Source organism: Erpetoichthys calabaricus, chromosome 1, assembly GCF_900747795.2.
Source record: "Erpetoichthys calabaricus chromosome 1, fErpCal1.3, whole genome shotgun sequence".
Taxonomy (NCBI): Eukaryota; Metazoa; Chordata; class Cladistia; order Polypteriformes; family Polypteridae; genus Erpetoichthys; species Erpetoichthys calabaricus.
Window position 1 is genome coordinate 48,516,682 of NC_041394.2, and position 13,515 is coordinate 48,530,196.

The 13,515-nt window shown below is 37.3% G+C and overlaps 1 protein-coding gene across 2 annotated transcripts in view; it reads right to left on the bottom strand.

Annotated features, from left to right (window-relative positions):
- The window catches only part of inpp5l (inositol polyphosphate-5-phosphatase L), a 128,531-nt gene that overhangs the window by 18,972 nt on the left and 96,044 nt on the right, over positions 1-13,515 (bottom strand). Inside the window, exon 8 of one of the 2 annotated variants that reach the window (XM_051924210.1) lies at positions 8,714-8,833. The exons of the other annotated variant lie outside the window; for it this stretch is intronic. Coding sequence (XP_051780170.1) covers positions 8,714-8,833 — 120 coding nt within the window. The remainder of the gene's footprint in view (positions 1-8,713; positions 8,834-13,515) is intronic. 2 annotated transcript variants of the gene reach the window in all.

Below are 13,515 nucleotides of genomic sequence, written 5' to 3' on the forward strand. Positions count from 1 at the left end.
TAGAGTTTGTTTCTTCTTTTCTTCTGGTGCTGCTGGGATAGGCACTGGCTCCTTACAGTCCAGTGATTGGATTAAGTGTATTTAAACAAACTGGATGGATGGAAAGTATTCACAAATTAGCACTGTGCTTATAAAGAAGAAACCTTAGCATAAAACAGATGTAACATATTAAGAATTAAGGGACTCTCAATTTAAGGATGATGCTACAGCAGATTAAATTACAATTTAATATTATGAGTGCAAGCTTCTACATTCAAGTCATAACAAAGAATTTGTTAATTACCTAAATCAAGTATTGTAAAAAATAAATGACAGTGTACAACAACTTGGGAAGGTTGTTATAAAATATAAAGAGGTATCATCCAGTAATATAAGGCATATATGAGTAGTGAGCATAATTTGATATGTCACCAATCAGTCCCCAAAGTAAAAGCAGAAGAGTCATCTGTGAAGAGGCTGAACTGCATAAGTGGATTGCTGTTAGTAACACCTCTCTATTTTTTCTGTACTGTTGTGTGTCCTGAACCTTGCTGAAGGTAGATGAGACCCTAAACGTTTCACTAACACTGCAAGTATTTTAATTATAGTACATTTTCAACTAAGCAAACAAGATCCATTTAAGTATGATTTTGCCACTAACACACTGAAAAATATTGCTAAAACTTTATAAATGAGAAGTAAAGAGTGAAGAATTTCAACTAACATATGCATTAAACAAATTGTTCTCTGTTTGTCATAATGAGATATAAAAAGCAACTATATGCTGGAGTCTTTGCATGAAGCATCACAGAAGTCAAGAAAGTAAGCAGTCATGAAATGCAGCATCTGATGATTACAAAGGCGATTTACATAACACTGTTTTAGGCTAACTAACATCCCAGAAAATTTTGGATGTACAAATAAAACAAATTACATACACAAATTGAGTACTTCACTCTGGGTCTCACAGAAATAAAAGTAGAAGTCTGTGTTTGAAATTTCACAGATTCAGTTAATAATAATAATAATAATAATAAAAATACATTTTATTTAATAGTGGCCTTTCTTAGACCTTAAGGTCACCTTGCAAAGAATTAGACAACAGTACAAAATATAAAAATAAAAGACAAAATCAAATAACTATACAGTGGAACCTTGGTTCACGAACGTCTCGGTACACGTACAAATCGGTTTATGACCAAAAAGTTTGCCAAACTTTTGCCTTGGTTCACGACCACACACTCGGTATACGAACAAGCCAGTTTCCCTTTCGGCTTGTACATGTTCAGTCTCTCCCTGTACATTTCCTGTGCAGCGAGCAAGAGAGAGAGCGCGACACACACAGGATCGTGAGAGAGAAAGACAGACTCGCACACACACAGGAGCGGTCGAGAGAGAGCACACACACAGCAGCATGCTAGAGAGACACACACACAGGCGCTTCAGGCTTGCAAGAGAGAGACGCACACACACACAGGCGCGCAAGAGAGAGGGAGAGAGAGAGCGAGCAAGCAAGAGAGGGAGGGACCCATAAGGTAGAGAAGGCTTGTTTTTGTTTTCACTTCTGCTTACAGTGATCGGTTCGTAGCCTGCATTGTTGCAATGTTAATTTTCTTGGTGGTTTATTAAATTACGGATTTTTCAAACATTCATTTTTTCCCCTGTGCTTAAAACTCATTTAAAAAAGTGTTTTTAGCGAGCGGTTCCTAGCACTATAGCGTGAACTATTGCAATGTTAGTTTTCTCTGTTGTTCAAGGTTTTCTCAGTGTTATTCAATGTTTTTACATTTAGTTTACTATTACGCTGTGCATTCTATGGTATGATTAACTATATTTGTGCTTAAAAACTAATATATATTATATATATATATATATATATATATATATATATACATACATACATACATACATACATACAGTTCGTACGGTCTGGAATGGATTAATTGTATTTACATACAATCCTATGGGGCAAATTGCTTCGGTTCACGACCAACTTTGTTTACGACCAGAGTTTTGGAACGAATTATGGTCGTGAACCGAGGTTCCACTGTACAGGCAAAAAGTAGTAGCAAACAAAAAAAGAAAATAACTGGCTTTAACACTAGTAAGATCATAGCTGGTATGCCAATTTGAAAAGATATGTGTTGAAAGTAGTTTTGAATTGTGTCACAGAGTTCAGTTGATGGATAACAGAGAGAAGAGAATTGGCGAGTTGAGAAGCAGTAAGAGAAAATGCTCTTGCTCCCATAGAACAGAGTTTGATGTGTGGTACAACATTAGAGTTGCAGATGAGGATCTAAAGGAGCAAGAGGAAGTATATGTCTGTAGGAGATCAATGAAGTAAGGAGGATCAAGATTGTGGAGAGCTTTAAATGTTAAGAGCAGTATTTTGTTCTGTATTTGGTAGTAGGGAGTCAGAGGATTTGGGAGAGAATAGGTATGATACGCTCAGTGGACTTAGAACAGATAATTATCCTTGCAGCGGATACTGACCCTTACTCAGTCAATCAAATCATTCTATAAACTACTCACCCAGCTTAAGGTTGCATGTAGCCAGTGCCTAATTGGACATTATGAAGAGTAAAACGGGAACAGTGGATAAAGCAAGAGTTTAAACTGTTGCAAGACACACTCACACACCGTTTGTTGGAGAAAATCTTTTTTATAATGCTTTAGCATCTTGGATTCTTAGGCTCATAAGATTTTTCAAAATGTGTTAAATAAGCAGGTATTTTTCTAAGAGATCCAGCTGTTTTCAACTTATACCATAAAATTATCATTACAACAAAGGTGCTTTATACTGACGTTTGCCTATGTAGTTACAGTGTGCAGATGCTTCTCTAGGCAGCAGCCTCTGACCTTAAGTCTCAGCACCATGAACATATTCCATTTTTCATGTTTGGACCATCCTACGTTACATTTTTAAGTAAATGTACTTGCCTAATATTTACATAATATCAGCTTTATGGTAAAGAGGCTCTTGTGTATTCACATCTATAAAAACATTATCTGAACAAAGAAGTGTTAGCATAGCTTTGAATACAATGCAAGACTGACATCTCCTTATAATACCTCACCATATAGGTCAAATTTAGAGTTACCAGTTAGCCTAAAATGCACATTTTTGCAGTGTGAGAAGAATATAACAACAAATGGAAGAAAACTCACACAGAGATGGAGAGAATGTGCAGACTAAAAACTCTTGATCTGTTAAGCACTGGTCTTAACTACTCAATTGACTAAACCACTCCACAAAAACACATTACAAGTGTCACCAAATCAGTATTGTCCTTAAACTGCAATAAAACCTTTTTTTAGACAGTCCAATGGGTAACCCCATAGATTCATTCTTTAAAAAAATACCCAGCAGAAGTGAGGCCCTGGATAAAATGAATGCATAGGCCTGCTCAAGGCAGACTGATGAAAAACTGAGAACTGAGGAAACCAAATTAATACTCCATAGTGGAATACTAAATGACACACAGACATCTATAATTTGGTAGTAAAAGGAAAAAAAATTAAGATTATTAATAACAGTAGTAGCAACTCACTGCTCCAGAGTTTTGGGTTTGAATCTTTGCCTGGTTAGTCGCTTTGTGGGGTTTACAATTTTCTTCTCATTCTTGTGCTTGTGTATTCTTATAGTACTCTGTATTTCCTATGATATCCAAAAGATGTGTGTGTGTGTGTGTGTGTTAGGTTAATTAGGAACCTAATTAAATTGGGCCTGTGGGTGTAAGTACAATTTTGTATGTGTGTTTGTGGCCTGTGATGCATTGAAACCCTGCATGATGCTTTCTGCCTTATCCACGATTTTCGAGGCTTCACACCCTCAGTTGTAATAGGTTGACTTGAAAAGAAGGATGATAACTAGTGGTGCAACGGATCACTGTTGATCCGTGATCCGAACCGATTCCTGTCCACGGTTCGGTACGCACGTGATCCGAAGATCCAAGAAAAAAAAGTTCCACTGTATTGTGCGCGTGTCTCTCGCGCACTCTCTCAACCTCTCTCGCGCACTAACTCGGTAGCTCTCGCGCATTGAACTGCAATTAAACTTCTCTCACGCACTATCTCTCTCGCGCACTAACTAGGTAGCTCTCGTGCACTAACTTTCTCTCTCGCGCACTAACTCAACCTTTTTCGCATTTTCGCTCGACTTTTGTCCGGTTTGCCGCTTCATAAGCGTGGTCATGGCCAGCGGTAGCAGTTCAAGCAGAGGAGCTTCACAAACCTCCAGCATCATTTAAGTCTCATGTGTGGGAGCATTTTGGCTTCCCTGTTAAATATGTTGACGGGAAAAGGGTGGTGGATAAAACCACCACAGTTTGTCGACTGTGTGGCACAAGGAAGCCCTATGAGACTGGCAACACGTTGGGCATGGCCACTCATTTAAAACGACACCACCCTGATGTGACAGGACCCAAGACGATGGCTGCGCAACAACCAAAGATATCCGCGGCATTTAAGCAGCCCTTTGCTGACCAATCAGACCGGGCTAAAGCTATTAGGGTGTTTATTGCTGCAGACATGAGGCCATATTCCGTTGTGCAAAACAAGGGGTTTAAACATAGGATACACGTGCTTGAGCCATGCTATGATATTCCGTCGAGCACTCACTTCAGTGACAATATCGTCCCAAGTATGTATGCGCAGGAAAAGTCAAAAGTTATGGCTGAACTGTCCCATCTTCTGTGGCCCTAACTACTGACGGGAGGACCTCCAGGGCAACAGAAAACTATGTGACCATGACCGCACATTACATCACAGCAGAGTGGGAGATACAAAGCCCTGTACTACAGACACACCCCCTCTATGAGAGTCACACTGGCACAAACCTGGCACACGTATTGACGGAAGCAGTGGCAGAGTGGAGGATAGAGAGGCCCAATACTAATAATATCCCAGTCACAACAGATAATGCCAAAAACCAAATAAATGCAGTGAATGAAGCAGGACTTAGCCCACAGATAGGGTGCTTTGCACATGCAATTAATTTAGCATCCCAAAAGGGAATGAAAGTGTGTAAGATGGACTGCCTCCTTGGGAGGATCATGAAGGTGGTTTCCTACTTCCACCGAAGCTGAACAGCTGCTCATGTGCTTAAGACCAAGCAAGAAATGCTACAGCTGCCTACTCATAAGCTCATACATGATGTCACAACAAGGTGGAACTCCACTTATGATATGTTGGGGCATTATCTTGAGCAGCAGGCAGCTATATACTCTGCACTAACAGACAAAACCCTGAAGAAAAATGCCAGAGACATCGTCACCTTGTCTGATGATGATGTTAAAGTGGCAGAGGAGGTCCTCCAGCTGCTCAAACCACTCAAAATGATTACAACTCTGTTGAGCACTGAAACTGCACCATCTGTGTCCATGATCCTGCCTCTGAAAACAAGGATCCTACAATCCATGGCCCCAAGTGAGGAAGACAGCACCATCACAAGAGATGTCAAGACTGCCATTAGAGAGAACCTGAAGCCCAGATACACTTCACGACCAACCCTACAGGACTACCTTCACAGATCTACTGCACTTGATCCAAGGTTCAAGTCGCTGTCTCACCTAGACCTTGCCTTGCGCATGAGGACATACAGTGATCTCACTACTGAGATTGTGAGCAGTCTTGGCACTGAAGACTGTAAAGAGATAAAGAAAATAAATATTTTGAAATTATATATTTTTTATATTTTATGATAATGTTTTTAGTTAAGTTTATTAAGTTATTTATTAAGTTACTGCCACATTTTAATGTCTATGGGAAAAAAAAAGTTTTAATCAATAAGGTAACTTTCCCTGCAGCGTCAATATGCAGCACCAACAGGAGCAGACACATCTCCTCCTCAAAAGAAGTCAGCAATGGCGGAGCTTTTTGGCGAGACCTTTGCACAGAAGGACATGGTCAGCAAGGCTTTTGCTGACACCATCAAAGAGGAGGTGGTATCCTATGAGGCAGCAAGTAGCATTCCAGTCGATGGTGATCCTCTGACTTGGTGGAAAAGCAACGAATGTAAATACCCTCACGTTGCCACAATGGCAAGACACCATCTTGCTGTGCCTGGCACTTCAGTGCCTAGCGAGAGGGTGTTCTCAACAGCAGGGGACATAGTTACAGCAAAGAGATCTACACTTTCCCCAGAAAATGTAGACATCCTCATGTTTTTGAAAAAAAATTTGAAATTATAAGCTCAGGTCTGCTTTCCTTTCTTTCTTCTTTTTTGATGATGTGGACATAAGCTAGTTTTTATTTCTCTCTGCATGTTCAAAGTAAGAAGCAATGATGCCTTAAATTGCATTTAAAGTTGTTTTTTATTGTGTCCACATTAAAGGAAATAGTTATCATGCCCTATATTGCACCTTAATTTGTATTTATATAATTGAGTGGAATGAGTCTTGAGTTGAATGTTTTTAATGGGCAAAAAATACTTAACTAAATAAATGGAGAGTTAAATTTGTCTTGTCTTTTTTTTTTGCTGATCCGAAAATTGATCCGATCCGTGACTTAAAACCGTGATCCGATTCAAACCATGAGTTTTTTGATCCGTTGCACCACTAATGATAACCACTCAAAAATATTATCCTCAGCCACTTGCCATCTATTAAAAACATTCTTTTACTCCCAACTGCTTAGGCCATCTATTTGTCTCCAATAAAATTTTATTGTCTTCTAGTTTTTCCATAAGAATACACTAACATGTCATAGTAGACCCAATAGGTACTAGACCAAATCCTACTGCTACAGTACTTACCCACAGGGTGCCATAAATGCATATACCACCCTTTTGAAACCAGTTCAGGCCAGCTGAATGTAGGTAGGAGATTATCATGGAGGCAGAGAAAGACATGAAACAAGTTTGTATAGCAATTTAAAGCTATTAGAGTTCCCAGAGGAAAGCCATGAAAACTCAACTCAGTGACGACATACAGGATTCAAACCTATGACATTAGACCAATGAGGCAGCAGTGCTATCCACTCAAGATGTCTAATTCTAATATTTTTGTTCAACAATGTGTTTGACAGCCTCGCCCTGGTGTGCTTGATACCATGACTGTTCCTAAAAAAGAAAGGTCTTTTGGTTTTCTCTGAATCCTCCCCTCTCCCCACACACTTTCTTGATATATACATTACAGATGGTTGATTTGCAAGTCACAATTGTCCCAGTGTGAGTAAACTGTGTTTGTGGCAGTTTCTTCCACAATGAATAGGCATCCCATTCAGGATTGATTCTTGCCTGCCATCTGTTGCTGTTTTTAATTGTTCTACAATAGATTTTGTCTCATCCTTATCTTACAATGGAATAAGAAGGTTCAGAAAATAATGATGAAATATGGCTATTGACAACAGTGATATTACCGATAAAGATTTTGGTGTTATATCTTACACTGTCAACATAAATACTTTTTTTTTTTGTTTTTACAAACAAACAATAAGTTTGATTCATGTTTTTTTTCTTTTTGGTCTATACTAAAGTATTGGCACAGGGCTGAAATACAGACTATATTACACTTATTCTGAAATCATTTTATTGGTTTTCTGTCTCATTAAGGATTAAATATTGAATTTCTTTAACTGCTTTTTAAAGCTCTCAGCACCTTCATGCATATTGGACTATCTTTAGTGAACGTGTGCTACAATTTTCACTTAGATGAAGGGTATGCAAAATTGGTCCTGAAGTGCTGTAGTGGCTGCAGATTTTTATTCCAACACAATTGCTTAAGTAGAAACCAATCCTTGCCAATACCAGACCGTAAATAATTTTATGGTGTGTTAGTGTTTTCATTCTGCAATGTCAGGTCATACTTGAATCACAGAGTTTTTCCTTTCCAAGGATATCATCCAAATGATTTGTAGCCTAATCTGGATGACTGACTCTTAGTTATTTACTTTTCTCTTCTCTTCTTTGGAAAAAATGTAGAATTCTCTTTTGTATATAAGGAGCCATTAAAACAGTATATTCTGCAGTTTAAGAGTAAAGTAGTTAAATTTGGGAAATTTAACAGGTGAGGCAACTAAAATTAAGCCTAAAAATGCTCCTTTAGCAATAAGTGCTTCAGCAGCAATTATTTACTTTTTATTAACAACTAGGTTGGAAGAAAACCCTGCAGCCACCACAACTCTCTAGAACCAAACTGATACTAGTCCCCTGAGTTAGATTATCTAGTAATGGCCTGTATGAATCGCTAAAACATGAACATAAGGGGTAACTTTTTTTGGAACACCCAAAACTTGGAAATCATTATTATTTTATTATCTAAGAATCAACTTCATTCAGCAGTTTTGAGAAATAGCCTAAAATGTACTTTTTAATCTTGGTTTCTGTTAGTATTTTGTTCATGTTATATTATATTGTTTATCTTTGTTTAACAGAAAAGTACAGATGTCTAGTTAAGTATCTTCTTAGCGCTCTTCTCTTTATTACTCATGTCTTGATTCATTTGTCCATGAAAAGTGCCTTATAATAAAGTTAATATTATATAAGTTTTTACAGGAAAGAAGAATCCACTAGATTATTACATTTTGCGCCTCCTGTATAGTTTCATCAAGCACTAGTTATCAACAAGCATAAATAACTGTCATTAAAACTGGCTAAACAAAGTCTGCACTGTTTCCCTTCATAAAGGATGAATGTCAGCATGAAGAAGACCCCCTTCTTAACAACAGAAAAGTGTAATTATTGTCCACTGAATGATAGTGTTACACATTGTTAAAAGATTCTGGGTGACTTCACCTGTTAATGACATATCTCAAGGCCTTCTCTCTGTTTCCAGAGTACACGGAAGGGCTGCTTTTACATGCAATGAGGTTAGAGGCATCATGGAAAAGGTGGACATTCACCAGATCAAATCCACTGCAACAAAGAAAAAGATAAAATCAACATGTTTAGGATCAACTGTGATTTTTTATATAAAGTTATGAACATGTTAAATGAACTTTTAGAAATGCATCTTATGAACTTCCCAGTGTTTCAGTGTAAAACATTTGAATATTTTTAACATATTTCCATCTTAGTGGCAATTCATGAAGAACCCTAGACCTTAAAAAGGCATGTTCTAGTTGCTATTCGTTGACTGTTTAATTAACACATTTTTATCAGAAAGTTTAAAGAATGAAAGTATAAATGTCCTTCCTTACCTAAACAAGTTAGTTGTGAGTTGAATATAAGCACCTTCCATTACAATTACCACACTGTACAGAGCCTTCTATATTATTTAAATCTAAGGCTGCCTTCACATGGTATGGGAGTTTAAGGAGGTTCATTCCACTTGCGCCATTTCTCTTTCCCACACTGCATTCAAATAAATTTCTGAACAGATTTTTGGGACAGACAGAGGAAGAGTTGCTTTTGATTTGCTATTTGGTTCTCATCAAAAGCAAAGAAAAATAATCTTTAGTGTTTAAGTGAAAATAAAGGGCAAATTAATCACATTGGAAGTATTTTGTATTACTGCAAATATAATTTGACCAGAAATATACAATTTGTGGCTGACCAGGTGTTTTTTCTGTTTTATATAATTGATTAAAGTGAATAGTTAGGATTAGGTAACGACTTTAAAGAATATGAGTAGCAGCATTGTGTTCTCTGAATTGTACAAGTGCAAGCTCCCACTTTGAAAGCCAACCACTTGAAATTTAGATATTTCATTGGTAAAAGACAAAGTTAACCCTATGCTACAAAGTTACCGTACATGTTTTGTTGAGCTCAAAAGTCTACTAACACTTTCTCATTTCACATGTGATCTTTGCATGCAATCCTTCACTTCTCCTGGAGAAATATCACCGGTCCAGTTTGTAGATGTCTAATTCCTGTCTTGTTTTGGCAGTCAATTTTCATGTTTTAATAAACAAATCAATTTTTGTTTTGGCTGCAATGTATCTTGTTGACAGCTTCTACCTTGCTGATATGAGAATTTATATCAACTTCTGTGTCTCCATTGTTTGAAATCATTATCTATGTGTGATAATGTTTTAAATTATTAATCATAACTAAGGTAGAAAACAGAAAATCACTGATCCTGGAAGTCATCTTTAAGGTTTCTTTATTTAGTCATGTTTACACAAAAAAACATGAAATTTGCCTTCTCAGTTGCATCTAATAACAGACAGAATGAAATAAAACAGACAAATAGAAACAAGAAAGGTTAGTTTCCTTTTTCATCTTTTCTTTAGTCCAATATTAAGTAGAAGCACTTTTGGCATAAACTACAGCCAAAACATTTATACACTATAATTCACATTAGCATGTATCAACCCTGCAATTTTGCCAACTGTTTTCAGAAAGGCTCAACATCTCCAAAGATGAGTTTCAAAAATTCACCAGAATATTTTTGACTATATTTTGTTTTTTGACTATTATTTAGTTCTGTGCCTTGACAAGGTCACTAAAGAACATTTTGTTTTTAAGTTATTGCATGGTGCATTTGGCTATATATTAGAAGCTATTGTCCTGCTAGAAGATAATACTCATCAGAACATCATGGGCCATTGTAAAACTGCATTAGCTTTTTTTGCAATATTTATCAGTGCATTCTGAAATTTCATTTTAATTTCTGTCTCCTCGCATCACATAAGAAGTTACTGCCATGTCTTATGGTAGAAACTGCTATATTAAGCATTTTTCAATTCCAGAGCATATTGTGTCTTTTTAAGGGAAATGATTTCATGGGTAAAGAGAGCCAGATGTGACACAGCCTCTCTCACTTATTTTCTTTTTCCGTCATTGGTCCTGATGAAACTTGCCTCTTCTGGTCAAAAACCCTTAGAAGATTGAGATAAAGACTAACTTAGAGGAAAGCACATCAGACTTGACATTTGTTTGATAATCTTTTTACATCACAGCCCTTCTAACAGCTAAAAATGGAGAATACAATCTGGTTTCCTAACCATCTGATCTTTTACAGAATGTACACAACAAACAATAATTAAGGTTAAATATATCCATTTTCTTCTTTGCTAATGATCAAATTTTATCCTTCTCAATTTCAAAGACTCCCACATGCCTTTTAACAAATTTCAGGTGGAAATTGACATGAGATCTTTTTCTGCACCAGTTTGGAGGATTTAAGTACCTTAAAAATGTACTTCCCCTAACTGGTATTTTTCAATGACCTTACCCAGATTGGCTTTGAATATCCCTTTGCCTTCAATGATACACTACAAAACGTGAGAATTCTCAGAGAAAGGTTTATTTAATCTGAAATCATGGGAACTACATTTTCAAACACTGGTGGACTGAAATAATCATGCGACCAGTGGTACACCAGAGATTATCTAAATGTATTCCAACTAAGGGGGAAAGAATACATTTAAACTGTGCTTTGTATAACACTCTTCACTGAGTATACAGTATGTTGAGTACTCATTTACAAATAGTGTGCACTAGCTTATGGTATTAGTCATCCAACAGTCTCCAATCCCAGTTATCCAGTTTTAAGGTTGTGGAAGATACCCAAGAAGCACTGGGCACAATAAGGAAACTATCCATGAACAGAGTGCCAGTACCTTACACTTAAATTCTCTCACCCTGAAACAATATAGACATTTCAATTAACCTAATAAGCATATTCCTGAGATGTGGGGAAAAAAACGGAGAAACATCAGGAAAATCCACACAGAAAAGAGAACGTGCAACTTCCAGACACGCTAGAGCTGGGATTTGAAGTCAGAAGATGAAACTCAGCAGCAGTAACTAATATGCCAACATGTTCTCCAGAATCAGTCACTTTCTGCTTTATTAGTCAAATTTAGTTTTGACTTGAACATTATATATTTTCTAGGTTGATCAATAGCAAATACCCTAATTAAACACATTAACACTCCTCTTTATAACATGATCAAATGTCTGAGAATACAATTAAAGTAATGAAATTTAATTATAAAGAAAGTGCTGGCTTTGAATTTACTGTATAAACATGATGTGAGCAGTTGTAAAATAAGACATTTTAATGTTGATTTTTACACTGGAATTGTGCACCTCTGGATGAAACGACTTTATTGAATAAATTAAGGCAAATATTCTCAAGAATGATTCTTTTCATGATTGAATTAACATCTCAAACAGTCGTGATCAAAGAAGATATGATGGATGACCTGGTAGATGGTAAAGCAGGAAGAAAAACAAGGCAAAGGGCAGAGGCAGGTCCCAAAAAGGGCATATGAAAGAGAGGCCATATACTGCTGGGTACAATATAAGCCATCACACCAGCATCAAAGTAAACGCGACTCTTGAGGAAACATCGATACTTCCCAGAGTGCTAGAGAACGTGCCAGAGCAGATGCTCAGGATGATCCTCCTTCAAATGAGGCTGCAGTTCTAAGAAGAAAAGTCCAGAAAGAACAATATCTCCTGGTTGACAGAGAGTGCACATTCTGAGAAGAGAATGCAAGGGGCTACACTGTACTGTCTGACAAGGCAAGCAGCAAAGACGCTGCCTTGGAGACCTGTTTTTTAAGTGTGATGGAAGACTCAACAGTCCAGACACATCATCTGAAGCTACACAGAGCTGTGATCTGGTTTCCCTGGAGTCAATGAGAGGCTGTCCTGGACAGGGAATTGGATTTAAAAACACTTAATAGTTGGTGACTCGTTGAATGTGGAGTGGGGAGGGAGATAAGGAAGGAAAAATGCTCAATATGTGAAAAGAATAGCAGCAAGGCTAAGACAGAGACAGAGACAGAAAGAGAAAGAGAGACAGAAGGTAATATTAGGAGTGTTTTATCATAGTATTGTGCTAATATGGAAGAAATTTGTTGTATTACTTTTTCCTCAGGTGAACCTTTCCATTGTTATAAAATAAATTCTTAAATATTTATGAAAGAAGGAAATACAATGAAGATCAACACAGAGATGCCTATAGCAAAAAGGCTTCACAATGACAAGAAAGACCAAGGAATCAGGATTAATGGTATTAAAAAACGTAATCAGCTATATGTCCTTAAACTACCTTGATGAAACAATGCACAAAGCTGCAGCAAGACAATGTACTTGGTACTAACTGTATTTCTGTTAATTATAATAATTAATTACATTTATGTAGCACTTTACTCACTAATCAAAGCACTTTACATGGGTAAAGAGGAACAACTTCAACCACCAACAATGCATAGCACCCACATGGATGATGAGAAGACAGCCATTATTGTGCTAGTGAGATTACCATGCATTAGCTATTAGGTAGTGAAGAGGTAAGAGAGACAAGGATATGATTAGGGGGGTAGAACAGACAAGGTCATTATGAGCAAATTTGCCAGGACATTAGGATAAACCCTACTCTTTTTCAACACATGCCCAGGGATCTTTAATGACCACAGAAAGTAAGGACTTTGGTTTTACATCTCAGTCACTGCACTAGAGCATTGGAATCCACACACAGACCACAGGAAAGTTCCCCCTGCTGACCTTACCAATATCTCTTCTAGCAGCAACACTAGCTTTTTCCTAGATGGTCTCCTATCCAAGTATTGGCTGGGCCCAAACATGCTTAGATTTAGATGTATGACCTGTTCTGAACCGCAGGTCGTATGGCTGCTGAC